This window comes from Accipiter gentilis, chromosome 30 (genome assembly GCF_929443795.1).
Source record: "Accipiter gentilis chromosome 30, bAccGen1.1, whole genome shotgun sequence".
Lineage (NCBI taxonomy): Eukaryota > Metazoa > Chordata > Aves > Accipitriformes > Accipitridae > Astur > Astur gentilis.
The window spans coordinates 20,473,351-20,495,591 of record NC_064909.1 but is presented as its reverse complement, the minus strand read 5'-3'; the positions used below and the strand labels follow the sequence as shown (position 1 = coordinate 20,495,591).

The 22,241-nt window shown below is 45.8% G+C and overlaps 1 protein-coding gene across 1 annotated transcript in view; it reads right to left on the bottom strand.

The window, feature by feature from the left end:
- The window catches only part of SYNDIG1 (synapse differentiation inducing 1), a 78,622-nt gene that overhangs the window by 34,217 nt on the left and 22,164 nt on the right, over window positions 1-22,241 (bottom strand). Inside the window, exon 3 of the mRNA XM_049833695.1 lies at window positions 17,080-17,217. Within this exon, the coding sequence (XP_049689652.1) occupies window positions 17,080-17,217 (138 nt within the window). The remainder of the gene's footprint in view (window positions 1-17,079; window positions 17,218-22,241) is intronic.

The window sequence follows — 22,241 nt, the reverse complement described above, 5'->3', positions numbered from 1 at the left end:
TTCCTAATCAGAACGGACAGAAATCTTTTCCCTGCACGTGGCCAGATTTTCCTTGTTCCCCTAAAAGAAGTTTCCCTTTGTCCTTGCTGCTTTGGACCACTCACACCAACGCCCTTCACATCCTTCCAGCGCTGTCCCTCGTCCATTCGTTGTTGCAGAGCCTGACCCCATCTCCTCCAGGTTTTCTGCCACAAACTCTCCCACTCAAGCTAAAAGAGCAATTTGTTTTCAGGTGTCCACAAGCACAGGCCGAAGGCAAAAAGCAGACACCAGACACAAAACTCTGCAAGGCATCACCTTAATCTACCTCCGTGACCAAGTATGAGGATATGCCGAAATGGCAATATAGCAAGCAGGTCTCCTGTTTGAAGGAATAGATGGCCATTTGCTCCTGCTGCTGAATAACTCTTATGAATTCTTCATGGCCAGGTAGGTTTCAGGTCTTACGATGTGTGTCACTTTGTAAAAGTCCAGACATTACAACTCACCTTATCTGTACCCCCTACACACAGGAATGCCTTCCCAAATCAGTCATCCATGTCTCCAAGAGACCTCATGCTCCAAAATACCATTTCTCCAGTCTCTGCAAAGGTAGAAGGGTAGGTACCTGTTGTCAGGGCTTTGACTGCAGCAACGGGGTCTACAGTCGGGTGCTGTGGGACTGCTCCCTGGGATGATGAGGACGCTGCCCTGCCTTACTGTCACCCCTGGTCCCCTTCCCTTGTGGGGTGGCCCTGATCTTGCTGCTCCCTCATGCGTCTGAGCAAGGGAGATCACCCAGAAACTATTTTCACGGGATGAATGGAAATTTGTGTGGAAAAAAGGTATTATATAGCCTACCAAAGTTTTACCCTCAGATTTGCCTATGCTGGTGGCATCAACTTAAGGTTATTCTCGGTATTAACCTTAGTATAATTCCCTGCTCCACCTGGTCACCCTAAAATGGAAGCTCTGGGATCCCTAACCTGGATGCCCGAGAAGGACCTGAACTAGACAACATTTCCATCTCTGTTCAGCAAAACAAATACCAGGCAGGGTATCTAGTCATCACCACTTGTAGTTAGCACCATTGCCTTCTATCTCCCAATTCTCTCCTTGTTAATGATGCAGTCACACAGTGCAAAAGCGGTTTTTCCCAGCAGGAGTAGGGAAAGCATGCATTCTCCTGACTGTTACAACAAATGTCCCCAGACTGGACACCTAATAGGATAAGCCGCTCACATATTTGCCAGAGTTTACAAATGGTGGCATTTCTACATTTTACCCTTGATCCTCAATGTAGCAATTGCTAGGAAGAATGATCTTATTTGCTTTGCCAACAGATGCAAGCACATACGGTGAAGACTCCAGGTTTGTGAGGTACAGGCTGGTAGATTAAAAGAGAAGCTGAACATACTGGAAGGGTGATTTAATGCCGACAATACTGTCACTGGCCTGTGCTCGTACTAGAGATAGCAGATGATGCACATTCTGCCAAAGAGATTTGCACAGAGGTTGTGATTTTCCTTTGCACAGAGCTATGACAGCAATCTCTCAGCTTAATTAGCAATTGCCGAAATATGTCACACTTGGTAGGAGGTAAATTATTTTGGCCTTATCAAATCATTTTCAAACATGCTGTTTCCTTTGTGGTCACGAAAACATTAACAGCCTCAAATCTGCAAGGGAGCTGTTACAGAGGGGGGGGGACGGGGGGGGACGGGACGGGAATTTGTGGTAATAGCAGTGCTCTGCAACAAAACAGCAAATGCAGGGGAAACAGGAATCTCTGCTCCAGGTTTCACTGTGACATTGCTCACTGTGAGATTGTTCAGGTCTGGCTGACTTCCCAAAATGAGCGGAAGCAGCTATTTTCCCCAAATCATGTTATGGCAAACAGCAAGTCAACATAATCTTCACACATATCCTATTTCAAAAGCAAAACAGAAGCTCCCCCAGCTCCAACTGGAGCTGCAAGTCTGATCCGCAATATCAAGAGAAGTTCAGATTTCCAGGGCTTGACCCTTTTTTCTCCTACAGATATCTTGAATGCATAGGCTTGATGCCAAACCGTGGCATCTTTTACATCTAAAGCTAGAAACCTCAGATATGACTCTGATGGATACCCTATGTGAGGGCTGTGGGGTAAAGCCACTGAATTAGGAGGCAGAAATGCAACGGTGTGAGCTCCTTCATATATTTACATGTGTATTTATGTCTTTGTTAAGGCTTGGTAGGAAATGTGGGTCCTGCAGGTTGAGAGCAGAGCTAACATGAGATGGGGGGCAGACCAGGAGGGAGGAATGGTCTTTACTGGAGGCTCCAGCACAGGTCCCCAGCTCCCTAAGCCTGGAAATGAAGTAAGGAGCCAGGCAGCAAGGTCATAAATGGGATCATGGAGAAATGGTTGGGACACCAACCTAGGAACAGCCCTCAGTGGGAACAGCAAGCGCTCCACAGGTCCCTGGAAGCCTGCCTGCATCGGCAAGCCTGGTCCATACGCAGGAGATGGCTGTTTCTCTTCCCCTGATCACCCCCTCGGCTTTTTGAAGAACTAGCTTGGACTTTTGGTTGTTGCACTCCTGTGAAGGACCCATTCAAATGCCTCAGTTGGCTTTGCTGTGCAGAAACCTTCCCAAATCCCTACTAAACACCACACCATTGACCAACTCTTTCCTCCCTCTTTTCTAGGGGGGGTCCGTCTCCAACGTTCCAGGTGACCAGAGAGAACAAAAACCTCTCATCCTCCATGGGTTTGCTTTTGATGCTTTTTGCCTATGAAGTGGCTAATGAACACAACGTTGCTTTTTCAGTGTTGATGAATAACTCAACAGCTTGAATGCCACTGGCTTTCAATATGATCCATGTTCCTTTGCCTCTCTGGGGTTTAAAGGTAAGCAGAGAGGTTCCTGGCATCAAATGGTGCTCAGCTCCACAGGGCTGGTCTGAAAGGCAGATTTATTTCCCCTCTGACACAGCCACACTCCGCCGTTCCCATTTCAGCTCTTCCAGCACTGTAATTTATATGGTTCTCACCCGTCACCCCAGCAGCATTCGGGGTGGCACAAGAGGAAAATAAGTTCAACCTACAGATCGGCAGTGGTATAACTGCACCCAGCAGGACACTGTTTTCTCTTTCAAGCTAATTGTAGCAGAGCATGCCAGTATATTTGTGCTTCCTGCAGGACAGATTACTTCCTTCCATGCATTCTCTTATATCTGGGAAGATCTTTTCTGGTATAAAGGACGTTGATACTAAGCTTGCATTACAGGGGTGGGCTGCCTGAAGTATGCTGCTTTAATTAAAACAGTATAACTTCTGCTTGCTATTAATCCCTAATGGGTTTTGAAGATTGGATCATTCATTTATCCTGGGCCACAGTAAATGGGAAATTTCCAATTCAAGGAGTGCTGGACCCAAGAGGCAGAGGGAGCAACACCAAAGCATTCAGAGCCTGACGGCAAGGATAGCAAAGCAGGGAAAGTGAGGCTGTAAAATGGCCAGAGTGTCTTAGTCACGGTCCCTCTTCCAAAGTCACCCTGTAGAAGACGAAGCAAGCCTCAGGCTCAGCCCTTTTTGAGGCAAAGCTGTACCACAAGCCACCTCCATGCCGAATCTAGCAGAGGCACAGGCAGCCTTCAGATGTACTTACTGCTGCTTTATGCACTGACGGATAAAAGAAACTCAACCGAATCCTGTGCCATTATTAAATGCATTAGAGGTCAAATGACCATATAAATCCAGGAGAGTACACGTACTTCAAAGAGCGAGTGAGTGCCGTTATTGCAGTATTCCTGCCACAGCTTGTTCCTGCTACCAGGAGGAGCGATGTCCCTTCTCAGCATATTGGCAGAATTGCTTGAAGAGGTAAGGAACTTCCAAAAATCAGGAACGTTGGAGAAATTCACTAGTTTTACTCAGCTCCCCTTTCCTGAATACTGGAAGTGGTCATCTGCACAAGCACGGGGTGTCCTGGGTGCCCGGTGGTTATGGATGCGAGGGATCGTAGAGAAAGGCATCACCTGCAGAGAACTGCATCCTCAGGAGATGCAGGAATGCTCTTATAACCCTTCCGAGACAAAGGCCTTTCTGCTCCTGAGACCCCAGTTCCCTCAATGAAGGGAAGCCACTGTTATGCCCCATTTAGACAGAGTATGTATGACTGAGTTGGGTCTCATTCACACAAGAATACAAGAACCCTGAACTGAGACACTCATCCCATGCCATAATGAAAAGCTGCTCCTTGAGCTTACCTTGAATTTTGCTTAAATGACACTTCATTCTTCTCTGTTTTCAATATTTCTGCTAAGTAACTTTAAGAAATGTACGAAGAACATAAACCTCCATTGCCGTTCAAGAGCAAAAAACCAGGCAAATAATGTTACCCGTTCCCCAGGCTGAAGCCAACACCCTGAAATACTTTGAGATTTCTTGCTGTTAATAAAGAAATGAAGAGGAACTAATGCTGCTCATTCCTCTCCCAGCCAGAGTGCATACATGCGCTGGAAACCTCTATGATGATCTGTTTTCCAATCAGCAGACGTATGAAGTGTGTATTATGGTTTTGTTGTTATTATACAACACAGAAGTTATTAGAAATGGGGGAGGGAGTCACAAGACATCACTTCTATGACACAATTAGAATATCTGAAGGCTTGAAACATGGTTGATGGGGGGAAAAATGCTAAGGTGTTGACAGAACAAAGTGAGATATGGTAAGAATAAGAGCCAATGCCCACGTGATATAAATACTAATTTTAACGTGGGGATACTGAAAGTCCTGGGAAACAAGAAGTTTGTGTTCACAGCTATTTAGGAATAGCCACTGAACGTCACAGGACAAGGTGGTCTTCACCATGTTTGACAAAGGAAAGCTTTCAAACATAAGTGAGACATCCTGAAGACACATCAGGAATGGCCCAGGTGATGCTCACGGTGAGTCCAGCTTAAGCTGAGCCAGCCTGTCACAGCTGTGGTTCAAACTGGTACGGGCTGAATGCACTGAAGTTTTAGCAAAGGCAATTTGGACGATCTTTGGTCCAACGCTGTGGCAAGGTCCCATAAGGTCATTGAAGTTATTGCTTTACAATAGCTTCTGTGTAAGTGCAAGCTCCTAATTAATTGCTTAATTAGTTGTAGAAACCTGCTTAGAACAACGCCATCTGTGCGACAAGGTCAAGGAATGAGGACACATGCAGCACAATTACTGAGTGTGGCATCTTGAATGAAATCCAGAAATCCCAGGCTGGGACAATTACTATTTAAATTAGTTCAAAGGCCCACATGGCTCTGGACACCAAATCCCATTTCCTGGGTTATCACACCTAGGAGGATTTGGAAGTTACTCTGTCTGCCATTATTACCCCAAAGACCACCTGCAGCTTTTGTAGCACGTCCTTGCCACCACGAAGGGACGTGCTGGGAGCAGCTACTAGGCTCTGAAGCGTGGACAGGGAATTCCCCACCAATTTTTGGTCCCCACTGTGAAGAGGGGACACGATTCCTTCTGGAGATCCCCCATTAGATGACTGAGCAACAAGAAGTCCAAATCACAGCCAGAGGAGTCTCCCTGAACAGACCTGGGAAGAAAAGATTTGGTCTTTCCTGCTCCCACCACCACATTTCTACATCTCTTGCTAGAGACAGTAGCTGTAAGTAGAGGTCCCTCATGGTGAAGCTGAGTCCCTCTGTGAACATGCGTGGACTTGCATTCACCCAAGCAACCCTGTTTTACTCACACTTCTTGAAAATAATACAAGAAATGCCAAGATGTGAAAACATAATTCATAACTCTTTGTTCATTGTGCCCCATAATGAGTGTATTTGAATACTAAACTGGCATGGGGGAAGGGAGAAGAAAGATTTTCACAATATAGAGAAGTTGGTGGGGTTTTTTCCCCCCAAGCACATAAAATACTACATTCGTTTTATTACCAACAGTACATCATGTGTCTTGATAGGTGCATTTTAATGTCCTGCCTACCTCTGTGGATACAGCTGGAGGCAAAGCATCCAGCAAATGCTATTGTTTAGATTAGGAAACAGTGTTTAGGAACAATGGAATAATATTAGATAATTAACTAATCCTTCACTTTTGAGAGAAAGATTTCAACCATTATAGGCACAAATGAAACAAGGACTGGAAACAGGGTACCACAGAGACTGGTAAGAGTTAGGGTCAAGACTGTTACGGATCGAGGCCGGAGTTGTTGAAGGAGGAGAGTACCTGCATATCTCCATGCCCCTGGCACCCCAAATTTCTGCCTCAGGGAAGCTGTTCCTGCTTGTCTCAATCTTTTGTCCAGCGTCATGGGAACAGAGTGCAATGTCTCCAATCTACTTTAATGGGACAGGTTTATTTCTTGCTGGTCTTGTTGTCTCTCAGGCTTTTTGGCTGGCACAGAGCTTAACTTTACGCAGGTCGCCCTGGACACTGCCACTAGCAACAGAAATCCATCTTTTACTATGCTACCTTCCAGGGTCCCATAATATGAGTCCTTTACATGTTTTAGTTTTCACTTGAAGAAACCCTTGCACTCAGTGGCAAAGTCTGTAGGCTCACTGCTGGGACAGCCATAGCAACCATTTGCCCTGGAGGAAAACCTCAGTACATAACCAGTGGGGAGGTGCACGCTGCTGCTCAGCCACAACAGCTGGAAACGGAGAGTCTTCCCCCTTCCTATCTCCGATATTTTATCAGTTTATACAACAGCTGTGTTCCTTTCCCAGGCCCTGCCTTGCAATGGGTCCTGAGACTCATCTATTTTGGTACAACGGATAATCCAGTATTTATTTTAGGCTGAAGAGTGTAGCCGTTACTTGTAAAAATGCAGTGCCCAGTTTTAGATACAAACTGCACAGCTGCAGGTAGGTCCTAGTCCCTTCCTTTTCAGCTGGTTCTTGTAGTTCAACCCAAAATAAATTTATAAAACCTTTATTTCTTTCCTGCTGCTGGGAAGTCAATCAATTCAACGAGGAGTTACAATTGTCTGGCAGGCACCTTTGGGTGCCTAGATCACTAGACTCAAGTCTTCACTTCAGAGTGTTTTTCTGCAGCCCATTTGAAAGAGGTATGTAGATTGTAATCAGAAGTGATCAATTCACTTGGCTGTGCATCCAAAGAAAGTAGTAATTCAGTAGCCCTCACCAGAACATCTGCGGAGAGATAGCAAGCTGTATATTCAAGATTAGAATATAGCCCTGGGTGCCTGGCACATGATTTTGATCTCTGAGAAAAAGCAAAAAAACCACCTGAGTATTCTGCAGACTGATAAAAGGTTAACCTTAAGTCTTTGCTGTCGAAAACACCCATTCATTTACTGCTGCTGACATTAAACTTCAGATGTGCTTGCATCCTTTTATTTGTTTTTGTTTTGGAAAAGGGTGCTGTCACAGCAAAGGTCTATTATATAAACAGCACCCAAAGAACTACTGTAGACACACACACTGTTCTCCTTGCTACAGGAGAATTCAAGGGAGATTCTTTACCACCTCAGCTATGGGGAGCTGCATCACATCACCAGGCTTCTGGAGCAGCCGCTGAAGCAGGATCCAAAGCTTTTTGGCTTTTCTGACAACTGAAGCAGACATTGGGATGGCCAGAATGGGGGGACCACATTCCATTCCCAGATCTGCAATGGGTCTCTTCTTTTCTCATGCCTCTTTCAGCACGGTGACCTACTAGGGAGGTGCAAAATCATGTGCCCTGGTTTTGCCCTTGACAGGGAGCATGCTCCTTCTGTGTCATCTCCTGGAATATAATTCATCTTGGACACTGTCTTTGCAGATGTGAAAAATCAAGTATTAGCTGGGACATGTGAGGATTACTAACAAAAGCCCCTCCATGTCCCTGCTAACAAAATGCATCCTCCCTGACTAAGCTAAAAACCACCAAAACCCCACTACCTAAGACTAAAAAGTTGTTTAAACTTAGTGAGAATCGCCTAAATGTCAGGGGGCCTGAACCCCTTGATCAATTGCTGTGGAAGATTTATTACCCTACTCTTCAGGTACCTACACCAGACAGGCCTCTGAATGATTTTGTGAATACTACAGACACACCAAGCTTAGGGGCAGGCGTGCAAATAACCTGTCGAAGGTGTGTTATTCTGCACTGAAACAATCCTTGCTGTCTCGTAAGCCTGTGAGATAATGAGCCAATAGATGAGCAACAAAAAGTCACGGCAGGATGAAAAGAGGATGCCAGGAGGGAATAATGTTTTATACCCTTGGAGCATGACTATATTGGTATGTCTCTGGGCTCTGGCTGGCTTAGCATGGTGTACGAAGCATAAATGTCTGGCACAGAACAATTCGTATACGAAGTTTTCCATCGTGCAGGATGTTCTTGCTAATAAAAGAGACCCCTCATCTCCTCAAACATTTTGAGTTGGTCTCTCTTCTGTCCCAAAACTTCCTTGTAATTAAACACCTGCATAATGAATTAAATTCTCCAGGGAATGTTATTTGGCAGCTACCTTTCCAATTATTTAAAATTAGCTTAAGGGCTAAAGCAATCAGGCCATTCATTAATCTAATCCCTTTTTGTAGCTGTAGTTCGTGACTTGGAAATGTGACCACAAGATCAAAAGGACAAAGAGGAATGAAGAGGAAATTATACAAGACACTTATAAAGTTCCCTGGCCCAAGACCTCACCCCCAGCACGCTGAAGCCAGCAGCTGCTGACACACAACGCACACTAAATGGCCATTTTCTTGTGTGCACAAACATCTCTCTTCTCAGAAGACATCTACCCTGAAGGGAAATGTTGGCATGAGCAAGTCTACCCGCACTCAAACCACTGGCTGGGAGCCAGTTCCCGCCTGGAAAGCGGAGAATTAGAGGTGCTGGTAGTTAATAAAGCCCACTTCGGAGTGGGGATCACGGTCTGAGGCAGACCTTGGGGAATCAAAGGGCCACGAGACATCTTCTGCCACTCCGTCTAGAACTAGGCTTTCCCTCTCCTCTGACAGGAGCAAAAATTGCGAACCTTGAATGTACTGAACCACGCGACAAGCTTTTTGAAAAGCCAAGGGGTGTCACCCAAATGTCCCTGATCAGTGGCCAGGGACATCCATTTCAGAGCCGCTTTTCCAAGAACAAGAGACCCAGCGCTCTCACACAGCGACATATGTTCCTTGCTATCTCAGCAGGTAGTTTCTCTCTTTATCACGGCTAAGAACAGCAGCCATGTTATTTTATGCTGGCACAGGCTGTGCTGTTCAGTATTCACTATTATCCTCTGCCCGGCAAATCTGCCATCTGCCTGATGGGAGCGAGGGGAAGATTTGGGACAAGCAGCCAGCAGCGACCTTCTGCAGACCAGCCCTTGTGAATACAGCCTTGCCCGTGCCCTGGCCATGCACATGTTCTGCATGTCCCGTGGGCTCTGCTGGCCTGGGACATTATCCTCCGAGCATTTGCCTTTCACTCGGAGCCTGCACAGAGACCCTTGGTATCAAGGCAGAGCTCCAGCCCCGCACAAAGCTGTCCTAGTTAGGACGGAGATTATCGTACCAATTTATTTAGTGCCCGTAGCTGCAACCACCTGCCTCATGAACATGCCCATATGTGAGCCACCCTGGCAGAGAAAGCCCGTTGCAGTATTCATGCAATCTTACATTTAATCCTTCTTAACAGGGCAAATCTCTAGCCTGCCTTTCTTCAAGCAACACCTACCTAGAGGAGTAAGCTGGCCCTACCCAAGCTGTCGCATCCCATGCCATGCTCCTGAATTAACACTTGTCATCACAGCCCATCCAACATAGCGTATTTCCCTCTCCTTGATGCCCTTTATTCCCCGTCAGAGAGGGATCCTCACTCTTGCTACTGGGTGGACTGGGTGCTTGAGCCCAGGTACATATATATATATATATATATATATCTGTGTGGATAGATAGATAGATAGATAGATATTCTCACTAGTAGACCTCCATCCTGCTCAGACAGAGAGAGGAGCAGGATGAGGCTGCTGGTGCTGTCTGCATTGATTGAGTGCTCTGAGTGTCCCTCTGTGATCTGTGTGGCCAGCCACGTATATATGTAAATACATGGTGTACACAGTGTATACGTGCGTTCTGTGTGTGTGTGCCTGCCGGGAGTGCATCCAGCCTTGCTGCTGGTTGGACTTGCAGGCATGGAGCGACAGCAGTTTTGCCCCTCTCAGGCTGATGGATCTGGCATGACAAATTTTCCTCTAACAGACTCTGCCCCTGTGTCTAATGAACATGCATAGTCAGAAATTTACTGGGCTTGTGTCTGTTGATCACAGCCCGACTCAAGTATAGATGCAAGTCAAAGCACAGGATATGTGTGTCTGAAAAGCCATATGCAAGTACAAGACAGCTGTCTTGTGGTAGCTAAAATTATAGTGTCAAGCGATGATCTTGAAGTGCTTAGCCTTGCAAGCACTGTGTTTTAACAGGAGTGCGCAAACACTTGCATTCATACAGAGAAACAGTTTGCAAGCAGAGCTGTACGAGCAGTTTGCAAGCAATGTTCACCCCACATTTCCTCATATAAAACCTTGGTTTCAGTGGTTTCAGTCTCCTGCCAAACTTCAGGCCTGAAATCTAACATGCCAGTCCTCCACAGCTATTCCTGTCTCACGAATGTGACTGGAAGAAATCAGCTTTTTCTTAATGTGAGCACTGAGAAAAGTCCCAGAACATTCAGATCACCCCAGCGAGAAGCTAAGCCCCGTGACATGAGGGTCTGAGAGCCACAGGCCCCTCGAGGTGAAGTCACGTAAGCATGGACTTCTTGGTGCGGGGACCTGACCCTCCATGTGAGTCCCTGGTTTAGTCCCCTCCTCGGTAAGACAGGGTTGGCAAAGCCAGATATTCCAGATCTTCCACACAGAAGTGAGCGGAGGGCGAGCGATTCCCACCCGCTGAAGAGTTGGCGTGTCAAGAAATAATAAATATTAACTAAACAGAATCTATATTCATGAGCTGTTAAGATTGAAACAGGCTCAGTGGAACCCTTAAGTCATGGTATCTGGCATCTAATGTTCAACTGGGACACAACCTGGTGACTGGTGGACTGGGCTTTCATGCAAGGACAGTGGCCATACCATCAGCCCTTGGCCATCCCAGCGAGACACCGGCACAGAGTTCTGTTGGGATGATTTCTGCCACAAAAGTCCTTAGCAGCTCCATGTGAGGAGGAACTCATTTTGCCTTATTTTGACTCATTCCTGACACAAGAGGGTTTAATTGTCCGTAGGTTTTATTCATAACCTTCTACAGCTCAAAGACTACAAAACTGAATCACAAGGGTGCCTGCATGTGCCTGCACACACAGAGCCAGACAAAGAACTCAGAGATTTGCTTTTTGAGTGATCCACAGACAGATCAAAGCTTTGAGTGACCGACAGCAGAGACGGGGCTGAGTAGCCCCAGAACAAACCCAATATCCCACACCCAAGCTGTGTGACCCAGAGCAACAGCTCAGCTTCAACACAGGGATTGTGTGATTTGGTATCCTGGTCCAAGACACCAAAAAAAGGACTTTTTTTCCTGTTGTATTTAAGGAGGTTAAAGCTCATCTTCTTTTGACAGTCAGCTCTTTTGTACAAGCGCTACTTAGTCCAAGAAACGAAGCAGGGCTGAAAAATCAACAACCTCTCTTGAAAATGCAAAAGCCCACTGTCTGCTTTGTCAGCAATGCTGACCAGCACATCTTGCAACTACGCAGCTTGGCCTCTTACCGCACATGTAATAAGTAAAGAAAAATATTCCAGTTTTTTGGGTGTTTTTTGCCTGTGCCTTTTCATTTCAGATACAAGGGGATGCAGCATCGCCAGTACAAACATACTTTCATGGCCGTGGGTGTCAACTTCTTTATAACCTATTATATTCTTTTTTCTGATGGAGAAAAGTGGGGCAGAAAGGAAAAAAAAAACAAGGTGGGCTGATAGAGCATGGAAAGATCTTACCAGCATCACCAGCCAGCTTGGTGGAGTGTGGCACGTCACACCGCTCTTCCATCTCATGGTTTTCTCTGTTGAGATGGGGACTGAGCCGTGAATAAACAACAGATAACACCTGGCTGTTATTTCCCTGTCCTTTTCAGTGGTCGCTAGGTGTCAAAATCTGATGCAGAAAAGCAAAGAAAGTGAGATACACTCATGTGTGCTGAGCACGTCTTCTCTGGTTTCTGATAAAGGTAAAACTCATACTGTCTTCTCCCTCCCACACGAACATTATTTCTTCCTTCTCCCCGGTGACCACTGAAACATGTCAAAATACAGATTTTTCAAAGCCTCTATTTCTAAAAACTGGATAGGAAGTAATCAAATGGTTCAGAAGTTATCATGAGAAAGACAAGCTGCTCCTTTGCCTGATCACGTATGCCCCGTGTCCATACGAAAACTGGAGAAAATCCTTTTACCCAGTGAGCAGTCCCTACTTGTCTTTAAAGACAATCCGAGCCATGGTGTTTGGAGCTGTGCCCACTCAAGCAATCCGTGGGCTGGGGAAATAATTACAGAGCCGTGCATCCCTCGATCACTGTGTGAGGGAGGTAATTACGGCACAGAGTAAGCGCAGCAGACGGGAAGCAATTGCTCTCGTGTGCTTGGATTGCAGGCTGCTGCTTTTTTCTCTCTGGCCCGGCTGGCATCTCACGGATGCTTTGGTGGGGACTTACCGACGGCGAAGGGCTCCACATAACCACCCACGTCCCCCAAGAGAGCAGGTACGAAGTGAAGCACATTCGCACCGGCACAGACTTAGGTCTCTGATAATGAATTTCTTTCTACAGGAGGCAAAGAAATGTGTGCCACCGTATTGTTCTCTTTCCTAAAAATAAATGCAGGGAGAAAAAGAGGAGTCAGGCAAAAAGACCTTGCAGGATTATCAACCCCCACCAAGCAGAAATCCTGACAGGCTCCAATAAATCACCGGATAGGTTTAATGGTAAACTTGACAAGAAAAAAAATAATTTTTTTTCAACTTCTTTCTCTGACTTATGAAGCTTCAGACTTGCCTGCAGTCTACAAAGCTAAAAACTTCTGTAAAAATGAAAACTGAGGTACACGCATGACTCCAGAGGGTGGAGATTTATGAAAAAATAAACATAATGAGATTTTTTTGGTCAGACACTGTTTGTGGAGGAGAATTTTATGGTGAAAGGCTTATGACATCTACATTTTCCTCTGCAGAGGCTTCCCTGCAAACTGGACAAAACCCCCTCTGACCGAGCCCTTCAGACTCAGCTATAAGCTGTTAGGAAAGCAGCCAGTCAAAAAAATTGCAAGCCTAAGAACTTACATGCCCTGTTTGCAGAAAAGCGGAAAATTAGCCAATAAACACTGTCTACTGCTAAAAATCAGAGTACTCAGAGACGTTATCCCTCCTGAGAAGCTACCCTAAAGCAGTGGCCTCTGGACAAGTCACCTTAAGAGCTGATGCATGCAAAGTCCCCGTATTTTAGCCGTGATGGCTCAGGCGAGAGGGGGACCTGGACACCACTTAGCCTGACACCAGCGTGACCAGGAGGACATCTTCTGCCTGTGAGGCAATGGGAGTCACATCCCGATCTCATGGTCTGAAGACAGGATACACGGGAAGAAAATGACCTGGTCCTCACAGCGGTTTATTCATAGCTGAGAGAGAGAGAGCAGGATTGGGCAGCCATAAGCAATGGGTGTAAGTCTCTCGCGGGAAGGAAAATACTGATCAAAACAGAAGAAAGTAAACGAGCAAGTATGCAACACAGTGATGGTCTCAAGCTCTCTGTTTTACTGAGGGAAGATGAAAAGCAGTGACTTCCAGCGTTGCTTGGGGTAGGAAGATCACCAGGTGATGCCCTATTTGCGAAAACGGGATATCCCAATGGAAAGAAACTGGGTTTGCTTTCATAGAGCGCATTTCTGAATCCATTGCTCCTCCCTGCTGGCTCAGCTAAACCTGATGCACATCTTCATTTCCACCATGCAGGCAGACCCCGCGCAGCTGCATCGTTCGATACAGCTGGCCTTCAAGAAGCCCTAAGTCAGCAGCACATCGACAAGAGCCTTGCTGGAAAGACTAAGTCCCACATAGAGCAGAAATAGCTGCTGCAGGAAGCATTTTGCTTTTACAGAGCACAGGGAAAATTAAATCATTCTGTTTGTAAAGAGCACCTCTGAAACCTTAAAGCATCCGTCCTTGTGTAATTCTTTTGCAGCACGACACAGACATATGCAGCGTAAATGTACTGCCAGGTGCTGCAGGAATAAACTGAAAGCACCTGTCCCTTTGGATGGAGCTGTACTGCAAATATATCTTCTGCAAATTGGGCCTTCATCTGGAAATGCATTGCACACCTAAAGGAGACCAGGTTTTAAAAAAAAGTTCACAACAAGTCCTAAATTCTGGCCCAAAGAATCCATCCACCAACCTTGAAGTTCCTATGTATTACAATTTTTTCCCAGACTTGGCTTTTAGTAGAAATTCCCAGAAGACTTTTGAAAACATAAAACTTTCAAGAGCTCAAACAACTGCAAAAAAAGGTTTGAATGCAAGTGCCAAGTGTTGATCTTTAGTTATAGTTCTGACTTTTGACAAAGGACGGGGAATGTTAGACTACTCTTTTGTATTAACAAGAGATCTCAAAATGTTATTCAGGAGTTTAAGTTGAAAGACCTATATAAATAGAAATCACATGCTAATAGGACATAATGTTTTACTACCTCACATATAAAACATCATTCTGAACGGTTTATGCTCCAAAGTACAAGTAGATACCACTGTCAGTATTAGCTTAGCTAAGTGTAGGATTTTGGTGGTTTATACCAGCTATTTGGGCCAGTTCTCTGCCATAGAAGGTTTTGACCTTAATTTCAGTCACATTTTTCCACTGGAAAATGCCAATTTGTTGGACGTGGGGTTTGGCAGCCGAACCAGTTTCAGTGAAGGCTCGTGGTTTCTCAGAGCTGTGATGGACCTGCTGGAGGGGAAGGTGGGAAGCGAAGGTACCTGCCTGGGAATTCGGGGAGCGGACAGACTGACGTGCCTGTGCTGGACCGGGACGAGCAGGGACTTGACCGCCTTTCTCCAAGAGATTTGGGAAATGAGTTCTCAGCTGATGCAGCTGTTGCAGACAGACAGCTAAGAGGAGACACCAGACGAAAGGAGCATGCAGGGCTGGCGGTATTATTGTTATCATTTTTTAGTGGGGAGAGATGAAAAGATTTCTACTTCCAATGCAAAAACAAAAAGCAGAAGTCAAAACTCCTCAGAAACACAGTCCTTCCTCCTGACTCGATTTAGCCACAGCTTGCCTCGGTACATCCAAGGGGTCAACTAACAAAGATTAATTTACTGCCTCTCAACCTAATAAAAGCAAAGCACCTGCCTGACCTTTCTTGCTGACAGCTCCTAGTTTTAGGCAGCTGCGTTCAGCTGTTCTCCACCATTATGCTAAATCAAACAACACCCAGTTTTCCATTTTCCAGTGCCTAAATCCTTCAGCACAATATCATCGTCTTTCCCTGCCTTCGTGTGGCCTTTTCCACCTCCCTTATGCTCCTATCGAGGTAGTAGGGTCTTATGGATTCATGCTGGCCCCTGGGATCAGTTCACAGTTAACATGGATGCCCTGTCCTTCGTACACTGGCTCTCAGCACATTTAGCTGCTCAGCCATACTGCTTTTTAGTACTTAATTATGTTGTTTGTTTTGCATTTATTGGCCTGTGCTGTGCTTTCATTGCTTAGATAAAACTAGCTAGCAATCCCCAGGCCTCCTGAAGGAATGCTACTGCAGGAAAGTAATGAACGTGCTATTTTCCCCAGCACAGAGCAAACACGCTGCTAATGGTGATGAACTCTCAACCTTTCCTTGGCTGCAGCATTGGTAAAAAGTCCTGGGCTAGTCCATGTGTGTGAAGAGATGTGGCCATTAAAACTGCTGGCAAATAGCTCTGCCTGAAGCACCAAATGGCAGAATACTAAAGCGCGTGTGGATCCCACCTGATGCTTTACTTTTTACTGTCATCATCATTAGACAAATCCCTTGACCCAAACTTGAGAAATCAATAGCACTCAAACAAGGGAACTTGTTATTTTCCACCGCACAAACTTTAATTGTCTCAGAGGCTTCCAAGTTCAATGACAGACACTTCATTTAAAGCAAAAAATAGTAGTGCTGTATCTATTTCTTTGATATTGAAGACTAGGATTCTTTAGGTCTGAAGCGCCTGCTCTGGCTTGACAAATACCTGGTGCCAGTAGATGTTTAGAGCAGAGAAATTAGAAAGACAGGTGAGAGGGTGAATGATTTTGGTGCTGTGGAGTACAGACTGTAGTTTGCAATAGGCATTGCTACCACCAGTAGATAGAAATGTAAGCAAACATTTCCTTGCAGTCACTGATGAGACTTCCAGTGTGACTCCTTTTCTGTCATGTTACATTATCTGCCATGCTGGGAAACTCAATAATTACTCTGCAGGCACTTATGAAGACATACTTGTCGAAACAAATGATGGGGCATGAGGTGGTTGTTAGTCAGGCACAGGCTGGAAACCAGCAAGCCCGTTTTATGAAGGAAACAAACCAAAACACTGTCACTTCTCTGGTAAAAAATATTTCCATTTAAAATTGGACAAGAAGAACAGACAGCAATTTTTCAGGGGGAAAAGAAATGGTTCCTGGAAAGCAAATTTGCTTCTGCAGAACAGAAATTATCTTTCTGCTCCTGGAAGGGTATTACCTGGTTTTCTTTTCCAGATGATCAGCTTGGGAATCAATAGATCAGTTTTTCCAAAGGGAAATCCAAGTGTTTGAGATAGCAAGGGTGCTTTCCGCTCAAAAGTCATGTCCGCAGAAAACCCCTAGCTGGACTTTGTATAATCTGACATGGAACCTGACCATTGTCAACTAAAACCTAAAATATTTTGTAGAATCCCCCCTCAACAAAGTATCAACAAGACAACCACCACTGTCACAGAGACATATCAAGGTGGGGAACACACCACCCTGCTTAACCACCTCCCACTACCCTGGAGAATGTCTTGCCCACATTTGGGTTTTGGTGAGCTTTCCTTCTGGTGTGGGGTGATGGCTACTCCGTGGATGCAAGATTCTGAATTAGCAGGAGATGTTTTAACGTTACCTCATGAGACAGGTAAAAGGCAGCAATTCCCAATGGCCAGAAGCAGCAGAGCATGGAGAACACAGTGAGGCCGAGATGATCTCTTGGTGGCATCATCAGGAAATTGTCTTCGCTTTCGGTGTCACTTGAGTAATCGCTCTGGAATAGCAAGGGAGAGAGAAATGTAGAGGTGCTGGTTAATGCTATCATTATTCCTCCTCTGCCAAGGGCCAAGGCTGTGATCATCCGCCCATAAAACTCTCCCCAGTCACACCAGGGCAATTCCTCAACATCAGGACAGGTCTCCAGCACTCATGGTAGAAGGTGACCCACCCTGGGGTCTCTACCACGCAGGGGTCTCTAGCCAGGGCCAGCTCTGGGACCACTTGTACCCTTTTTGTCAGGGTTTGCGCACCCATTCTGCTCTGCTGTGGCCCTACAGGGACAGGACCACAGGATTCAGCCTGCCCTCCTGCCGTGTCCACACCAGCCAGTGCCATCCTTCAGAAGGACTTCAGGATTGGTACTTGTGGCCGTGGCACATCTCCCTCCCTGCCCTGCCAAAAAGCTCACCAGGGGAGGCTGAGAGACCCGAACCCTTACGTCTGCAGCAAAATCAAATGGGAGAGAAGCACCAGGGCTTGGGGAAGCCACCCCAGCCAGCGTCACAGTCAGCACTCTTTTTCTCTCCTACTGCGTGCACTGCAGCACTGGCTGGCAGATGTCCTCCTTACGAACGCGAGGGGAATCTCCATTCACCGACTATGTCACGGCCTCCATCACCATTGCAGGAACTTGAAAGCGAGAAACGAGAAATGACAAGAGATTTTGGAAATCACTGCAGGGAGCTGGAAAGGGCCCGTTTCACATGTTCGTTTTTCATGAATGAAAGAAAGCGACTCTCTAAGCAGATGAACCAGGGTGAACCTGGGTGGGTTGGCACTTCAAAAACATAATGTCACATATCTAATGCAGAAGGAGCTGTAAGCATCGGGTGCTCTGCAACACCCAACTCAAATGCCAGTCTTCTGGAAGGTCACAGCTCAGGTGGACAGGAGAATGTCAGCCAGACATTACCCATGGAGGACAAGGTCAGAAAGGCAGTGCAAACCTAAGCATGAGGAACAAAGGTAGCAAAAGCTGAAGGAGAAAAAACCATGAGTTGCTCCAGCAGCAATGGGATGCTGCCAGATTTACAGTGTGTAGGCAGAAGCACCTGCCCAGGCACGTTTCTGAGATGACCCATGGTCAAGCTGCAGCAACCCTGACCGAGCAAAACTTTCTTTCATGGCGATTGCTAGGACTGGTCCACAGGGGACCTGACTTGCCCGCTGCCGAGTACAATTCTCCAGTAGAGCGTCCTCCTCGCCTGCAGGGAGTCCATATGCAACAACAGGCACCGAGGCTGTGGTTATTCCAGGCTTCAGAGTTACAGCTTTGGTGCAAGGAGGGTCCTGCAAAGCTTTTTAACTCACCCTGGGAGCACCTCCAGCCTGAGATGAGGTGGCCAAAAATCTTCTAAAAAACCCTTTTGTAGCTGCTTATTCTTCACTGATTGTAGGAGAAATGCTGCGCAAAATCTCACTGAAAGGCAGACATCTGTGTCACATTTAGAAATTTACCCTTTTGGGCACGGGTTTTGTGTCCCTCTTAGAAACTTAGAAGCCTGTTCAGGAGCTTTTGACCTTTGGGCCAAAACTGCTAAAGTGACATTGCTCTACCAGTGAGCTCTAAGTGAGAAACTCCTGAATAAGTGTGTAAGACAGGAAAATAAACCCTGCCAAGCTGCCAAACACCTGCCACAGAGCAGAGGGGCCTGGGAGGGATAGGTGGGGGGGACCAGGCAGGTCCCATGCACAGAGATTAGGTGAACACCATCACGTAGAGCACCCCAGCCTGTGTTGAGTCTTGATGCCTCAGCAGAAGTGACAAAGCTCCATTTGGCACAAACTCAAAAAAATCCCACTTCTGAAGGGACACCTGCTGACGCTGGTGTACTGTGTTTGAGCTTGGTGACTTCCCTTTCTGCTTTAATTTTCAGAAAAGACCATGTAAGTAATTTTTAATACCAATAGTCTTTCATTTCAAGAGTAAGAGAAAAGAGGGGGAGGGAGGAAATCCACAACATTGCTGAAACTGTCTCTTGAAACAGTGCCCTTTCCTGAACTTCATGACAGGTAAGATACAAAACCAAAAATGCTTTTGATTTCCCAGTTATTAGCTTAGTAGTGTGCAGGCATTGTATCTATCTGATACTTCAAATTGCCTTTTCTTGCAGATGAAGATAAAATGGGGCAAAGATTCTTTAGATAAGTTTGATCAAGTGCTGAGCCAGAAAATCACCGGTTACGCTGCTTTCCAAAGGGACTAACCATTCTCAGGGTGGTGGTGTCGTGACATCTCAGAGGGCTTCCATGACCAGAGAGGTGGCTGTTAGGTTGCAAGAGGATAATTGCAGAAGTTTTCTTAGTTATGCTAATGTGAAAGGGTTGTCAAGCATTGGAACAGGCTGCCCAGGAAAGCGGTTGAGTCACCATCCCTGGAGGTATTTAAAAGACATGTAGATGTGGTGCTTAGGGACATGGTTTAGTGGTGGACTTGGCAGTGTTAGGTTAATGGTTGGACTTGATCTTATAGGTCTTTTCCAACCTAAATGATTCCATAAGTCTATAAAAAAACCTTACTGGGGAAGATTAAGTCTCTATAGGCTCATACTAACTGAATAGTAGAATTACACTGTGAATGCCATTTTGATGGGCAAAGTCCCCATTGTACACACTGGATCAGATGACCTGACTCTCAATCACCAAGAGTGACAGAATAATTCTGTCATAATTCATGTAGTCCAGATATGAACCAGAAGGGCAAAAGAAAAAAAAAGTCATAAATCACAAAAAGAAATCCAACAGCAAAAGGTACCTCTTACCCCTGTCAGCTAAACACTCATTTCTCCAAGCAAACTTTCCTCCCTAATATTCTCTCTTACAACACGATACCCAATCCTGAGCCTACTGAGAGATCTTCCCTATGCAGAAACCTTTCTGACATTGGGAAGCTTTTGACGATTTGGCTACCTAACTGGCTGTCTTCACGTTTCCCTGGTTCTGCAAGAGCTGCACCCTGACACTGGAGGAGCTGGACATCAGGGGTGCTGCGAAGTCAGAATTACTTTCACCAATTACAGTTGCTTTGGGTTAGCAGACTAATCCTGGATAATCACTAATATTCTTGTCCACAGCACTGTTCCTTTCATGTTTAACAGTCTCTTTATAAATTTACATGGAACTTTTCACAATTACATCATAATTTCACTAATCTGACTGAAAGCTTTTAACTCCTGCAGAAGTTAGGGAATAGCATAACTAATTAATTTTCAAGGTTTGGGTGGTGAGCAAGACTGCACAGACAAACTTTTCTTTATTTAGTGTTAAGCTAGATGAGTTTAAGCAATTTGAAATATCAAACTGTCAGGTTTTTCTTTCTACAGGTATACCACCAGTGCATCCTCCAACCAAACAAGAAGCAATCAAAATAGAACTTGTGCAACCATTAAAAAAAATATCTGGCAAAGAGCAGCCCTTTCTCAATTGAGATATTCTGCTCATCGCTAGATAAAACATCCCTCATAGTAGTCTCCTAACAAATCCTAGTTACTCCAGGCTTTTTACTGAGCTGGTGAAAACACAGTTGAGTTTTCCTCTTTGAACAGAGCTCCTCTATCCTGTCAGTCAGACGATATCGCTATCTTCATGATGCTAGAAAAAACTTAGGAAGAAACAAGGCAAAATACATGCTGATGCAGCTGCAATCACAAAAGTGACAAGAGACAGGAGGATCACAGGGTGTCAAGGAACAGCAGCAGCTGACAGTCTCTTTGGGATGTGGAGGGATTCACCCCTTTTCAGACATGACATCTGGCTCCAGCAGCTTCCACTGCAACTGCACAACCACTTCTAACCGCAACGCACAGAGAATATTTACAGAAGGCAGCGCCTTTCCGCTGCAAGTCAGGCTCTGGCTTGGACACACTTCTTTGTGTTTTAACGTGAAAAATATAATCGCAGCAAGGTCCACAGCCCTTCCCCTTGCCAAGTGATCTGCGCTTTCTGTAGCCCATGCGAGGTGCTGCTGTGAGAAGAGATACCTGTGCAAATGGTCCTGTAACAGAAATTACACATCTCTGAAATTCCTGAGCACGCAGTGGGGATTTCCTGCTTCCAATGGATCCTTTGTAGAAAAAGCAGTGATTACAATAACAACAACCATCCTCATCCTCACTGACTACCGCTGCATGTCCCTCGCCAACACTCAGCTGAGTGAGTTCAGCTGAGAAGACAGCACAGGATAAAGCAATCTCAGTCTCGGTTTATCCACCAGCCATTTTGTGGCTGTTATAAGGAGGAGGTGACAGGAGTGCAGGCAAGACTGGAGTTACCAGGAGATGAGGCCTCAGAGGACATCTTCCCCAAAGCATGAACTCCTGCAGAAAGCACAGCACCCTGCCCAGATGAATGTTGATTACAGTGAATGACAAAGAAAGCAAGCAGCTCTCCTTTCCTTTCCTTTCCTTTCCTTTCCTTTCCTTTCCTTTCCTTTCCTTTCCTTTCCTTTCCTTTCCTTTCCTTTCCTTTCCTTTCCTTTCCTTTCCTTTCCTTTCCTTTCCTTTCCTTTCCCTTTCCCTTTCCCTTTCCCTTTCCCTTTCCCTTTCCCTTTCCCTTTCCCTTTCCCTTTCCCTTTCCCTTTCCCTTTCCCTTTCCCTTTCCCTTTCCCTTCCCTTTTTTCCTTCCCTTCCCTGTCAGGTCCCATCCCACTCCTCCCATTTCCCCCCAGTAATGGGACCCCCCGCCCCACAAGCTGTTTGTCTTGTTTACCCCCGTTTTTCAATGGTGGGCACCTCCACAGCCCTAAAATGCGTTAGGCACAGGCGATGGGGGCAGGACATAAACTGGATTTCTGCAGAAACTGTGGATGTGACAAAGGATGAAGAGGAGAAAAGAACTTTGTTGGGAGAAGGGAGGTGTCTGCTTCCCAGCCCCAGAGGTCATGGAATTTTGCAGCAGCTGGAATTTGGGTGCTAGACAATTCAACGGGAAACCTTGACCTTTGCATTCAAGTGGGCTGCTTCTGACACTTCCCAAATGACCTGCGCAAGAAGTGAGCCTTGAACACAACCACAAACGTAG